Genomic DNA, 14,925 nt, shown 5'->3' on the forward strand with positions numbered 1-14,925 from the left:
TGTCTGTTAATAAAGGTTCGAAATCATTATCAAAGATTTTGGTCCATTTTAGAAAACTTTCCAACATGTCTGGAAATGGGGTTTGTAAACTGAATGTGTCTTAATCTAATAAACCCAGCTTCTGTTTACAATGCAGAGTGTTAACTGTAACAATATTACAGTGAATTCTACCCGAGCAGGGTGATAAGGCCTTATCAGCACTTAGTAAAATAAAATGCTGCGATTCCTGTTCTGTTTTACTTTCATTGAGCATTTGCATACTGTCTGCACTGCTACAGGCGTGTGGCAGATCTTCGTGAGCCTATATTTGGCATGACTGGAACACTTAATGCACAAAAGTCAGGCAACATATAATTTGATTAGGATAAGGGAGAGTATAAAAGATCCCTGTGGTAAACTATTACATGTCTCCCAATGTGATGTTAACTCAGCTGGTGATGTATGTCCAAAAGAAAATGTGCTGCAAGGCCCTCCACCTCTTACAAGATGCTTTGCTATGCTCTCACTTGTCGATTGCTGACTCACTGCGCAGGAATGAAAAACTAGAGGAAAGCTGTGCTGGGGAGGCCTTAAGGAGGAAGGAGGACATTTGATAAACACTCCGACATCTCCGCAGCTTAAATACCACCTCCAATAGCTTCGAATCACGGCCCCTGATGCTTTCCAGTTATCAGCACTTTTCTACCACGGTTGTTATTCTTCCTGACTTCTTCTGCCATCTAAACAAACTGCACATGCAATCATAAGCAGTTTTTTTTCCCCTGCTATGAGAAACTGCACCCACGAGGCAGCCTAAAAATAGCTGACTTCTACCTGTCTGCCAAAACCAGCGCTTATCTGCAGGACAGTAATCCAAAGGACACTTTGGATTTTCTGAGGATGTCGCTCTCGCTCCAGCACGAAAAATGGCTTCATTTTGTGGTATTTTCAGACCTGAACTGGAGGTGTCTGGCAATCCAATTAACACACCACCAAGATAATGACTGTGCTGCCACGACCAAGCAGTTGCACTGTCATGTAAACCCTCACTCATAAGCCTCCGTATCCTCAGGCTGCTCTGATCTGCCGTGTAGGGCGTTGAGCTGACACACACTACTATTATACACCACAATAATAACCGCCTTAGCAGAAACTCCCAAAATTCCCCAGACAAAGTAACGAGAGTGGGAACAGAGGTGTATGTAAGAGGAAGCAAGGTGACAGAAAATGATAGCATCCCCCTTATTTGTGAAATGAAAGAAAGAAAGAGGTGAAAAAGAGGGTGTACGGGCCACTAAAAAGCCATTTGTTCCACTCTGTCTCACGGCACAGCAGCCTTATTGGAAAGCACAACTTATCCTCATTTTCATTCTCTCTCGAACTTCCATCTTAAACCCGTTCCCCCGATTATTGCTGAGAAAAGGCTCACAATCATCGTTTCCTTCTCTACCATCAGCCCCGAGGGAATTCACAGAAGATACTTCTTTTGGGACGTGGGTAGTGGAGCTGATGTTCCTCCTTTTTTTTGTTTTGTATGTAAAACACAAACCTGCACCTCTGAATAAAAAAAACTTCTCTTTAGAAAACCCACAAGCCAATTTGAGGTGGAGGATTCCAAACTACGTAGCACAGACAAACACAGCTGCACCCGTGAGACCCAAAACTTTGAAAAGTATTTTGGAGATGTTGCTCAGATATAGAAAATGTTGAGAAATCGGTTACTTCTTTCAACGGGAAACATGTTCTCTGTACTCTGCAGAGACTGAAGTCGTGCTGCGGGGTCATTTTCAACAAATGCAGGTATATTGTGCAGCCTCGTTTGAAGCATTCTAGAAACAAATAAGAATATGTAGTGCCGGTAACAAAAACAGATGGAGTCTACTGTTAGATGTTGTCTCTCTGATCAACAGACACAAATACAAATAGAAACATTCTTTTACTTTCTGTATCTTTGTGGAAAAGATTCATAAATAACTCTTGTTGTGGGTAAGCAGCTATTGCAGGAGGGACATATCATGAATGCGCGTTTCGTGCCCTCTAAAAGCCATTCAAAACTAACTTTTTGGTTTAAATCCAAGCATCCCCCCCTCCTCATCTTTTGCGTCTCGAGTCCATTTACAGCTTATAAAAGAAACAAGGCCGAAGATTAACAGCATATCAGAGAGAAAAATCTTCTCACAATGTCCCTCGAAAAAGCTATCACCAGATAAAATGGGGATATCTCTGTGCTCTTCTACTCAGTGTGAGCTCTGTCTTTTATTTCCAATGCTTGTCGTGGAGTGACTGCAATGAGTAGGGTTCAAGAGTCTGTGGAGCCGAGAGGCTTATCACAAGGGCTTTACCGAAGACCCTGCAAAAGCCCAGGTCACTTCTCATCTGTGGCGCTTTCTGAGTGAGGCGGCGGCCTAAATACAAAACACCCTGAAGACAAAGTCTTGGCTGTGTTCATACCACTTCCAGGCCTACCTTTGCTGAAGTCCTTGGGGTCCAGAGACAGGCTGTATCCAGGTAACGTCTCCAGCAGCAGTTTGTAGCAGGCCCTCCAGCCGGGCTCTGGGATGGTGGGGGCCACGCACTGCATGGCTGCGACACGCTTGAAGAAAGCCGACTTGCGGTGGAAGCCAATCAATTCGTAAAGCTCGGACAGGATACTGTAGCGCTGGATCTTCTCCTCCTCCGATAGCTGCATTCACAGAATTAGAATTAATGACCCCCCCCTTCCGCTCAAAAATGTTTTTGCGTGATGTTTTATTTGGATGTTTGATCCTCACTGATCACCTGAAAAGTCTGTTTAACACCTGCGGTATTTTATGACCACAACTAGTACTGAAACAATCACGGGTCGGTGTAAAGCTGGAAATTACAGCCTGGCTGTTTACTGCCTGAAACAGCCAGTCAAGCTGCTATTTACAGCCATCTCTCCTTCTCTCTGAGTTATACGCCTAAATAATGGCCAGAGGAGTGTTTCTGTTGAACATTATGATGTCATGGCCAAGTTGGTCTTTTGAATATAAAAAGGTCATTACTTTGTCATCTTATCCCGTCAGACTTCTTGTGTGGAATTTTATCAAAGCATTTGAAAAAGCCTCAGCTCAGAGGAATACAACATCATTTATCATTCAAAGCACGTTTTCTTTTCTTTCTTTTTTTTTTAACATCACTTCTGCTATAAGAAATACTTAAATGGATCCTTTTTAAAAAACTTTCATCAAACTCTGAGGAGGCTAAAAGCCCCGGTTCTGAAGGAAACAATAAAAGTCGATACAAAGTTCACCATTCCAGACCTTCCACAAAAAATGGCAACCTTTAGCTCTCTGTCCATCTTGCAAGTGAGTTTGCTTTTAGTTTTTTTTAAGCCAGCTCTCTGCAATCTCTCCACACACAAGTTTGAAAATATTCCGAGAGCAGTTGTGTATCTGTTGGCTTCCAAACAGGTGACTGAGGCCCGGTGACTGAGGCCCGGTGACTGAGGTCCGGTGACTGAGGCCCGGTGACTGAGGCCAGGTGACTGAGGTCCGGTGACTGAGGCCCGGTGACTGAGGCCCGGTGACTGAGGTCCGGTGACTGAGGCCCGGTGACTGAGGCCAGGTGACTGAGGCCAGGTGACTGAGGCCAGGTGACTGAGGTCCGGTGACTGAGGCCCGGTGACTGAGGCCCGGTGACTGAGGTCCGGTGACTGAGGCCCGGTGACTGAGGTCCGGTGACTGAGGCCCGGTGACTGAGGCCAGGTGACTGAGGCCAGGTGACTGAGGCCAGGTGACTGAGGCCCGGTGACTGAGGCCCGGTGACTGAGGTCAGGTGACTGAGGCCCGGTGACTGAGGTCCGGTGACTGAGGCCCGGTGACTGAGGCCCGGTGACTGAGGCCCGGTGACTGAGGTCCGGTGACTGAGGCCCGGTGACTGAGGTCCGGTGACTGAGGCCCGGTGACTGAGGCCAGGTGACTGAGGCCAGGTGACTGAGGCCAGGTGACTGAGGCCCGGTGACTGAGGCCCGGTGACTGAGGTCAGGTGACTGAGGCCAGGTGACTGAGGCCAGGTGACTGAGGCCCGGTGACTGAGGCCCGGTGACTGAGGCCAGGTGACTGAGGCCAGGTGACTGAGGCCCGGTGACTGAGGCCCGGTGACTGAGGCCCGGTGACTGAGGCCCGGTGACTGAGGCCAGGTGACTGAGGCCCGGTGACTGAGGCCCGGTGACTGAGGCCCGGTGACTGAGGCCCGGTGACTGAGGCCAGGTGACTGAGGCCCGGTGACTGAGGTCCGGTGACTGAGGCCCGGTGACTGAGGCCCGGTTACTGAGGCCCGGTTACTGAGGCCAGGTGACTGAGGCCCGGTGACTGAGGCCAGGTGACTGAGGCCCGGTGACTGAGGTCCGGTGACTGAGGCCCGGTGACTGAGGCCCGGTTACTGAGGCCAGGTGACTGAGGCCAGGTGACTGAGGCCCGGTGACTGAGGCCAGGTGACTGAGGCCCGGTGACTGAGGCCCGGTGACTGAGGCCAGGTGACTGAGGTCAGGTGACTGAGGCCAGGTGACTGAGGTCCGGTGACTGAGGTCCGGTGACTGAGGTCCGGTGACTGAGGCCCGGTGACTGAGGCCCGGTGACTGAGGCCCGGTGACTGAGGTCCGGTGACTGAGGCCCGGTGACTGAGGCCCGGTGACTGTCCGGTGACTGAGGCCAGGTGACTGAGGCCAGGTGACTGAGGTCCGGTGACTGAGGTCCGGTGACTGAGGCCCGGTGACTGAGGCCCGGTGACTGAGGCCAGGTGACTGAGGCCCGGTGACTGAGGTCAGGTGACTGAGGCCCGGTGACTGAGGCCCGGTGACTGAGGTCTGGTCCTGACTAACATGCACATCAAAGACTTCTGAGATCTGTCCATTTTGCTACACAGACCTGCCACTTTCTCTGGACAGTTGGTGTAGACTGCAGTTGCACATGTGAGGAAAAGGTGACCATCTCACACCCAGACGAGACCCAGGATAAGCCCACCCTCTGCAGGGGACGTGACCCTGGTCTCAGAGTGTTCCTCAGTGATCTGATGCCGAGTCAGTGACCTCTGAACTGCACCTGCTGGCATTTTGAGGGGTTTTTTGCAGATTGCTTTGCAGGTGTATCTTTGTTGTCTCAAAACTTTAAGAGACTGTCCTGTTCTTTCTTTCTTTCTTTTTGTCTCTTTAATTTCCTTGAAACTGAGAAAACCTGGCATGGAAGTCAAAATCTTTAAATTACCTCCGATTATCTTTGAAAGGGCTTCGGAAGCAGTACTGTCTTTTGACCCTTATCTTTTTAAAACTCTCTGAGTTTGAGAAGAACAACTACTCAATATCAAAAGATTCTTGAGAGCCAACAGCGAGCGTAGCTGTTTTATGAACCTTGTGCTTATGGACCTTTAGCATTCCGTGACACGACTGCGTGTCAATAAAACTGACTTACAACCAAAAGCTGAGCTGTAAAGCTTGGAAATTTGTAATCTTGGAGGGCACTGTATCAAGGTGATTTGACTGTTTTTTTAAAGTGTGTTTATGATAGAGAATGTAAAATCTGAGAAACAAAGCCACTGAAGCACTGAACTTACACAGAGAGCCCGGAAGGTGTTTCAAAAGGAAACAAAGGTGAAGAACAGAAGTACTAATGTCTTGTGTAAAAGAGAAAAAACTGAGATAGGATAATTTAATGTAATTCTAGTGGCAAAAAGAAGGCTTGTACTGCTAAGAACATGCTTTTCTGAAGTCACAAGGATTGAACTGTACACCACAGAGCCAGTGATCATAATTACCATTCAGTATAGCTGAAAAGCTTTTTATTTCCCCAGTCAGAAAGCTTACCTGTCCCAGGTTGATGTAAACAGCGTTCTGCAGGAACTCAGAGGCCTCCCTGGCCCTCTTCTGTATAGCCAGCACCCTGACGGCTTTAACGCAGGCCTCCAGCTCGATCACGCCTGCGTTCTTGTACTGTGGGAGATAAGTGAAGGAGCAGGGTGAGGACGGTGTTAATGGGAAATGACCAGTCGAGGAGGGTCGCCCTTCATAATCGGAATGTTTTCCTATTGACACAGGACCGCACTCATAACTCACTGCTGAACATGGTGAGACACACGAGAGAGAAAAGCCAGGTCCCCTGCCACAGGGATCCCCAAACGTTTGTGTGTTTCCACTGAGACCCTAAACGCTCCTGCTGCTGAGGCTTCATGCTGAGCACAAGTGTGGGAATCCTTCATCTCGCAGTCCCTCAGCTTTCTTCAACCCCCATTGTCTCTCTTATTAGAACTGAATCAATATCTAAAAGGCTATGCGTTAAGATGTAATTTAATTCTGAATTAACTAGTTAGAAGTTGAACGGCTGAAGGGAGGTCAATACAGAAAGGCAATTATTATAATAGTGATGATAAAGCAGAGGATTGCTTCTGAAAAGCAGGGTGACATTATAAACCAATTTCCCTTAGCATCACGGATACTTTAATACCATTATCTGTAATTTTAGAGAGGTAAAGTGGGTGAAAGACTTGTGTCTTTGTCTGCACAATACTAGTTTTAAAAGGTTATCAATGAATAATAGGTACTGTTTCCAGTAATTGTACATGCTCTAATGTTTGATGGTAAGTCGCATTCTGGTCTGACATTATAAAAAAAAAATGTCACTGTCTGCAGAAGCCATCATACCTGATGATATACTGCCCCCTGCTGAGAAGGATGAATGCTACAGTGCATGAACGGAGCTACATTTTAGCCTCCCACAGCAGGTTTTGAATAAAAGCAAACAGAAAATTAACAGAATTACAACAGAATTATAACCAAAAGAAATCAGTTTCCTCACTCTGGATTCAGTTCAGACTCTCTGTGGTCTGAGTGATCGTTACTGTGTATGATAAAGAATTATTAATGCCCCTTTAGGTGATGACCCGCGTGAGTCTGCAGAGTTTGTGCTGACCTTTCAGAAGAATACTACAGGCAGATTAAAAGTAACAGCTACGTTTACACCTGAAATGATCACCCAGAGAAAGAAAAAAGATTTTAAAGTCTGTAGTCACAGAGCAATATGTGACTCCGCTTGCTATCACATGACTGGAAAACGACATATAACAACTTCTGTGGGGTTCGGGTTGTATTAAAGGTTCACTATGTCCCGAAATAGCATTGTACTTGGTAACACAGAATATATTTCAACTTGAATATGTCACAGATTGTGTCGCAGAGGGCCAAGTTTGCAGATTCTGCTTATTCAGATGCACAAATGTCCCTGCTGTCCTCTGAGCAGTTTGATTGTGTTCTCTCTGAAAATATCCCTATAAGGCTGAGGACACAGAGGTACAGATGCCACAGGATGAGCATCACAAAAAGATACTGATGCAAGAAAAAAAAAAAAGAAAAAAAACAGCCTGCACAGGATTCTAGATGCATATGGCCTCCACTCTGAGCAGGACCTCGGCACCTCGGCACATCGGAGCTCGAGATCCTCGCAGCAGGAGGAGGCGTCTTTTAAGAAAGTCTGTGCCCGTGTAGAAGAGACTGAAATGATCTCAGCTCAGTGGCATGAGCAACATCAACATGAAGGAGCCAGAGCTGCCTGGCAGGAGCAGGATGAAAAGATGAGAACTGCTTATAAAAACAGATGGAAGGCTCTAAAGGAAGTCTTAGAGAGGCAGGAGGCCATTTAGCTAAGAGCCAAGTGTGACGAGCTGGAGCTGCCCATTAAGAAAAAAGACAAGATGATTGCTAGAGTCCAAAGCCGGATGATGGCTCTCACCGAGGAACTGTCGGCTCCTCTTAAAAATGAGAGAAATGAAAGGAAGACTTCAGCTGAGAGGTCCAAGCCTGAAGTGCCGCGGTAGAACCCCGATTCTGACAATGCTGTAAATCCTCCAGAATAACACTCAAGAAGTTTTCACTTGCATATTAAACAAGGAATAACTGACAAGATGCAGCTTTACAGCGGGTAGCGTAAGAAAACAAGTCTTCAGTTCACTTAACATTATGAATCCACTTCAAGAACCAAAAAAATACATAAAATGAGCCTTTCAGCCTGTTCAAATGTACTAACAGGCTGAAAGTTAAGCATGACTTCAGTTATAATTGTTCTCTAGAAAAGCCATTTCTACTCTGACCCCCGAAGAACTACACTGTCTAATCAATAGAACTTTATCTGAGACTTTTGGCGAGACAGCTTGAGCTGTAAGCTATGCGTAAAGATCAAAGTCTGGGGCAGGGATGTGCAGAAACTCTACCATGTTCCTCGAAGAAGAAGCCCATGTGTGGGGATCCGTTCAACACATACAGATCCTTAGACTGAAGTCTAAATCAGAGGGTAAATGTATGGTTTAAAGGACAACTATCTGGTGTGAGACTGACCCAATTTTATTTTGATACAGCATCACAAACAAATATGAGTATATCCCATCTGATAGAAACTTTCTTTCCAATACTTCCACCTAGATTTCTGAAGTGGAGAAAAGGTGCGGGGCCACGGTTTTCTGCTATGAATACACCTAAAATTCTGATCATTCTGGCTCAGAATGAATGTGTTGGCTCTTTTCCTGATAAATTGTGCACTTTGTGGTGCTGTCGGACTGTTCTGCCTGTTCTGATTCTGTAGCCTCACCAGTGTCTTTTATATCATCCAGTATCACTTCAAGCCACTGTGAACCAACCTGTCTTTTTCACCCACTTATCTTGTGCTAATATTAGGACTTGGTTTGTGAAGCTGGTCTGGATATGAAATAACTATTATTAACACCTTTGAAGGCATTTTTGATGAAAATAAATTAAATGCTTAAGACCTTCAAAAGGCTGATGGATACCCTGATACTCCTATTTTCACGCATAGATCTGCTCATGAGTAGACATCCTATATATATTGAATGCATCTGCTGCCTCCTGTGCGTCTCTTAGCTACAAGCCCACTTCTACACCTACATCTACCTTTTTATTATTGTCAGTTCAGTACCTTTCCATAGTAGGAGATGGCCTCTTTGTATTTCTCGATAATGTCCTCAGGACTCAGGCAGTTCTTTGCTCGTCCAATCTCAGCGCTGGTGTCTGCACTGATGCCGTTGGCCGTGAGGGCACCTGCACCCCAAAAAGGGACAGAATAAGATTGGTACAAGACAGTGAAATGACTGCCCATCGGTGCGATCTGCTATCAAAGCAAACATGAAAGAGGGGACATGAATTTACCACCGACTACTTAGAAGATTCTTCTTTAGCTCTCCATACATGCAGTACCAGTCAAAACTTTGACAAGACACAGGCTGTAACAGCAAATACAGTAAAGCGTTCAAATGTTGGGGATCAAAACGGAGAATGAGATGTAAACAGAGCAGATAAAACAAATAATGGCAAGTGTGTGTATTCCTACTGAACTAAATGCGAATCTTAAATCAAAACCACTGTGATAAAAAGTGATAAAAATGTCCAGCCACAGAAAAACTCACACCTGAAACCTTTGAAAAGCAACAGCAAGGTGCATCTGAGCCAAATCTAACTGAGAGCTCATTGCCTAGAAACGGGGCTGTGTCCATAGCAACAGTGTGATGTGTTTGTGTGAATACTGAGATGCTGCATTGCACATTTCTTGACCAAACAGTGGAAACAACGTGACAAATGGGGAAATGATGTGGCGCCAAAGTTACAAAAAAAGGAAAGTATTTCCACAAGGTTAGACAAATAAACAGATCTAGCATTTCTGCTGTTTTCTTTAGTCTTCAATAGTGTCGGGTTAAGCAACTGCGAGTACTAAGAAAACAGGAAGTATGTGAGACAGTCACATAAATCAAAGAAGTAAAGATTCTGGTTACACTTTACTGTAAAAATGGGGAAACTAAAACGTGATTTTTGTTTCACAATAAAGCACAGGATGTTAGAGTATTTAGAATAATTATTTAGAGATAAAAGTAGCTGAGATTGGCCATTTAAATGTTTGATCTTAAAAAGTGTGGCTGTGAGAACAACAAGATCATCATAATGTGTGTGTATATATAGATATATATATATATGGCGACAATAAACCAACAAAGGATAAAACTATGAAGCATAGGAAGGGGAAAAAAGACATCAGTTATTTTTCAAAATAAAATGGTGATGGTAACAGGGCTCATGTGACCACAAGCAAACAGGAAAACTGGCATCTAGAAGCGTTACGTTGGTTAGACATTCCATACCTGGGTCAATGAGAACCTCCTGAGCCCCTACAGACAAAGAGAGAGAATGCAGATTCACTCCATGACGCAAGGCGCAATGTTAGCAGAGTTAGTCCCCACAGCCTGTTTGTGGCTGCTGCTGCTGCTGTGTTGCTATAAACTGCAAGCAAAGAGCTATTACAGACCGTTAGCATGTAGCTGGTGCAGTTACAGTAATGCAAAGCTTCAAAGAAAACAAAGGAACAGAGTTTGTTGCACAGAAACAGGTCGTTAGTCGTTTTAGAGATAATTATAGAGGCGATTATATAGCTTTGGATGAAGAAAAAGCTACGTCCATAATTGCGCTGCTGCCATTAGACCTGCTCTAACTGCATTTGCACCCTCATTTCCTCTATCTGACTGCATGTTTGTAGTTGATGAGCGAGTTTGACAAATAAAATAAATTAATGATGCACTGGACCATGAAATAATTAATCAAATAGTGAAATAATTATATATGTTTTTTACAAAAAATTAATTAGTGTTTTAATGAATTGACACATTAAAAACAAATTAATGATTTATGTATTTAACTCCAATTTTAGTTAATCAATGCACATTTAAGTAATTATTTAATGATGTATTTATTTATTTAATTTTGGCACTCCTCCATAGTTTTCTGAGGTATGTGACATGCTTTGGTCAAATGACCACAGAGCGACGGCACACAGCGGCACTTTTTTCTTCCATTAATTGAAACCCCTATTCAAGCGGGTCGTTTTAGCCGCGCAGTACGACTCGCTGGACTTCACGCCACCCCTCTTCCTCAGGGTCAGCCTCGGTAAATAGCCTAAGAGCTCAAAAGCATGAGCAATTCTATTGTCAAATGCTGACATTTCTGTTGTCTGCAGCTGGACCCTGGACAGCTGGTGCACTACTGTTCCCTCGATTAGAAACAGCGTTGTTGCAAGTCATGTATTTAACAGTCCAAGCTATTAAAACACATGATGGCTGCTGGCCAGTTAAAAAGAGGACAGAGAACCCATGTCATAATTCCTTTGTCGCACATTGGCTCCATAAATTCTGGGCTTCAATGTTGCTCCGTTTCACTTTGTTTTATTTACGGTTTTGGCAGCCAACATTAAGAATTGTTGCTTATATGAGAAATATTCCACTGGGGTTGTTTAACCTGTGCTGTAATAATGGTGCTTCCTGGATTCATCCTGATATTCATTTGAGGTGCTCTTTGGATAAGGTAGCATACACCTGAGCTCCAAGAATCTGCCTTTAAAAAATTATTCAAACAGTCTTTATTTTCATGGCAAAGTCACAGCGACTTCTTGTTAGCCTCCTTCAGGGAATCAAACAGATTGATTAGAGTCCAAGGTCCTTTTTTAGTGGGATTCCATGAAAAGGAATTATCCGCATGCAATTCATTTTCCATCAGTAGTGCTCCTCCTACAGAGAGGCTAGCAAGCTGATTTTAGCCGCTATTTTAGCCACTGTGACTATGCCATGAAAATACTTAAGCTAAGTGGTGATATTTGATGTCAACAGCAAAGCAAAAAATAAAACAGCCAAAGAGTTTTTAACTTTCAACTCACGGGGTGTAGCGAATGCAGCATCATTCGGCTGAAATAAGAAATGGGACGAACAGTGCCAAGGGATACCATCTCCTCGCCTGGTTTTAGTCCTGCCTGTTTTTTTGGTTTCGCAGCACACAGCATCCATTTATTCAAACAAAAACAAAGAAAAAAAGAAGTCTATACTGCTTCTAGACAGGGTTAGCAAAATGCTTCCTCCCTGCTCGGTTTTAGCTGGCATTTGTGAATCCAACTCTGTATTGTGGAGCATGACACAGGTTTTCCTCAGTAATCCCATGTGCTTATATCAGCTATTGATGAATGAGGGTTCTTAATGCATTACTGTCTGAAGGGTGGAAGATAACATAAGTCCTGCTTAGGTTTTTGCACCTTCACCTTAACACATTGAAATCCCCACAGATTCCTTAAATGGTTGAATGATATTGCAAATCTCTTCCAGTCTTCCTTTTAGTAACATTGTTTTCAAACACCTGAGAGATTTTCTCACACACACACTAACTGGTGAACATCTTTCCAACTCTAAATACTCAGCTTTTAATGGATCCTGCTGAACTGCTGACAATCACGAGTCTGATTTTCTTTATTTTTTACTACTAAATCACTCCTAAATTGTCCCATCTTTTTTGGAACATGCCGACAGCCTGAAATGGTAAAAATGGAGGTACGTTAAATAAGACGAAGCTGTTGAGACCAAACCTAAAATATGTTGGGTTCACGCTGCCCTCAATGAAACGAAAGTCAAAGGAAATGTAACATGCCCTTTCTGTTTTGAACCTTGATCTATAGTTCTGTAAATCATTATCAATATCTAATAAGAATCTAACAATTAATCAGGAACAAAGCAATCTGTTACACAAGTTTAAATATGAAAACCGTGGCAGTGTGCTGCAGTTCCTATTCATCAGTTTGAAGCAGAGTCGATTGGTCCTTCGGTTCTTTTACATGAGCAGAAGATGCACACAAAGCAGCATTTATATTGTGTGTTAGTAGCACGTTATAATGTTCACATTGTTAGGTTTAAGTATGAAGTCAACAGGATCAATTGCAAAAGCTTCAGCAGTTGAAAAAGCTAAAAGTTTGAAGTATGCACACAAGCTACGCAGCTCAGCGGAGCAAAGCTGGACAGTGTGTGAGCTTCCAGTCAGCACACACACACACACACACACACACACACACACTCTCACTCACTCACTCACTCACTCACTCACAGAGGCCCGTGTTTCTGTTAAACTGATATACTCACCTGGTCTGTGGCGTTTTCCTGCATCTGCTGGCTGAGAGATGCTCGGTTTGCGTCCGGCGGTCTTCCCTGCCGTGCCTCCGGGATAGTGGAATATCACAGAGGCGGAACATAAGCCCTCCAACGCAGCTGCAAACACAAACACGGCAGTAACAAAATGGACTCTCCATCTCTGCTTGGCTCATGTTTTATTCACCTGTATGAGTCTCTTTGTTTTTTTAAAAAGCCAAAAAACGGTCTGCTGTCTCCCCAGCAGCATGCCAGTAAAGCTATTTACAAGGTGCTGCATGCTGTATGATAGAAGGAATCAGAAAAGCAGACTATTGATGGACTGATTCGTCGATAATTTGCCATTTTGGGGTAAATTGCACTGGCTAATCACGATACCGGGCACTGCTTTTCCACATTTTTCTAGAGACCGGTAAACAAAAGTGTAAGCTGCCCTCACAGTAAGTCAACAGTCATGTGAAAAAGGAACCCCGATACCAAATGTTTCTTGGCATTAGGACTTTATCTTTGGTCCTTAACAAGTCTTAAGGAGGTAAACGTAACCCCAGATGGTCAACACACAACATGTTCCACCATCCCATTATTTACTGAATGAAAACCAAGCCAAAACTGAGAAACTGTATGTGAAAACCTGAGTACACCCCATGATTTGGCAGCTTGTCGGACCACCTTTAGCAGGAATAACTTCTCTGTATGACATCATCAGGCTCTCATATTGTTGTGGTGGAATTACTTTCCCTCGTTTTTACAGTGTTGCTTCAGCTCATTGAAGGTTTGCAGCATACCGCAGTGGGCCGTGGACCACAGTGCTTCACAGAATAAACACAACAACAAAATAACCAGAAATAATACATCCCGAAAAATTACTGCAGTCAAATCTGCTGAGAAGATCAAACTGCTCAACTCAAAGGAAGGCTGAGAAAAGGAGATGGAGCTTCAGTAATTATTTGAATTGCTAAACAGTGTCAGCAGATTTAATATAAAGAGGTAAGCTGTTCAGACCTTTTCTAATCGTACTGTCATGAACTTTAACATTTAACATGCTAACTGAGGCCCGTAGAGTCTGAGATGTAGCTGTTTTCTGCAGTTTCTCTGAGCATTGCACAGTCTGACCTGAACTTGCTGGGACGTCCACTCCTGGGAAGATGAAGAATCTTCCTCTCTGTAGAATGATGGACTCCGAATAGTTTGGAAATGACCTTATGACCCTTTGTAGATTGATGGGCAGCAACAGTTGCTTCTCTAACATCATTGCTGATGTCTTTCCTCCTTGGCATTGTGAAGTCTGTATTTACCTCATTATAGAACTTTTCAGGACCAGATGATGTTCAATCATGTTCCAAACATAAAACTTTAGAACTGACCTTATTTTTTCACATGACTGTATTTGGTTCAGGGCTACAGCAAACGTAAACATGAAAATGGCAAAGAAATGTTCATTTGAGTTCTGTTACTTCCTGTTGCATTTGTTACTGTTAATAAATCGTACATTATCTGACAAACCTAACATTTCATGATGGAGGCATTTTACTATCAGTGGGTGGTCCTCCTGCTCTTTAAATATTCTGCATCATCCTATAATCGTCCAACTGCTGATGGAGAGACAGTAAACCCATTGGAACAGCTACCTGATACAAGTGCAAGGACACAGAAGTTGTTGGATGACCACATAGAACAAAACAAAACATCAGAATCAGCCAGAGACCCAGATTCTTATTTCTTTTTTAAAAAGAAAGATTAGGGTTAGGTAAGGCTTACCGCCAAGCCAGAGGAAGTCATTAACTCCCCTGAGCAGTTCCACAGCCATGTGATAGTGGACCAGGGCGTCCTGCAGCATGCCGGCCTGCAGACACAAGTCTCCAACATGCTTCCTCATCCGTCCTTGGCAGCGCTTCTTATAATGTCTGTCGAGAAAGCAGCGGGAAGAAGGAAAAAAAAGCTTCCTCAGACAACAGCAAGACGAATGAGGTGGCTGCAGTCCTTGAA

General features: G+C 44.1%; 1 protein-coding gene across 2 annotated transcripts in view; it reads right to left on the minus strand.

The window, feature by feature from the left end:
• The window catches only part of trappc9 (trafficking protein particle complex subunit 9), a 193,172-nt gene that overhangs the window by 173,853 nt on the left and 4,394 nt on the right, over positions 1 to 14,925 (minus strand). Inside the window, exons 3-8 of one of the 2 annotated variants that reach the window (XM_072369877.1) lie at positions 14,698 to 14,843; positions 12,934 to 13,059; positions 10,129 to 10,155; positions 8,916 to 9,037; positions 5,801 to 5,926; positions 2,446 to 2,662 (exon numbers count right to left, since the gene is read on the minus strand). In XM_072369877.1, the coding sequence (XP_072225978.1) occupies positions 2,446 to 2,662; positions 5,801 to 5,926; positions 8,916 to 9,037; positions 10,129 to 10,155; positions 12,934 to 13,059; positions 14,698 to 14,843 (764 nt within the window). The remainder of the gene's footprint in view (positions 1 to 2,445; positions 2,663 to 5,800; positions 5,927 to 8,915; positions 9,038 to 10,128; positions 10,156 to 12,933; positions 13,060 to 14,697; positions 14,844 to 14,925) is intronic. The other variant, XM_072369878.1, reaches the window with a different exon arrangement.

The sequence above is a fragment of the Leuresthes tenuis genome, unplaced genomic scaffold, assembly GCF_036924035.1.
Source record: "Leuresthes tenuis unplaced genomic scaffold, fLeuTen1.0.hap1 SCAF_18, whole genome shotgun sequence".
Taxonomy (NCBI): domain Eukaryota; kingdom Metazoa; phylum Chordata; class Actinopteri; order Atheriniformes; family Atherinopsidae; genus Leuresthes; species Leuresthes tenuis.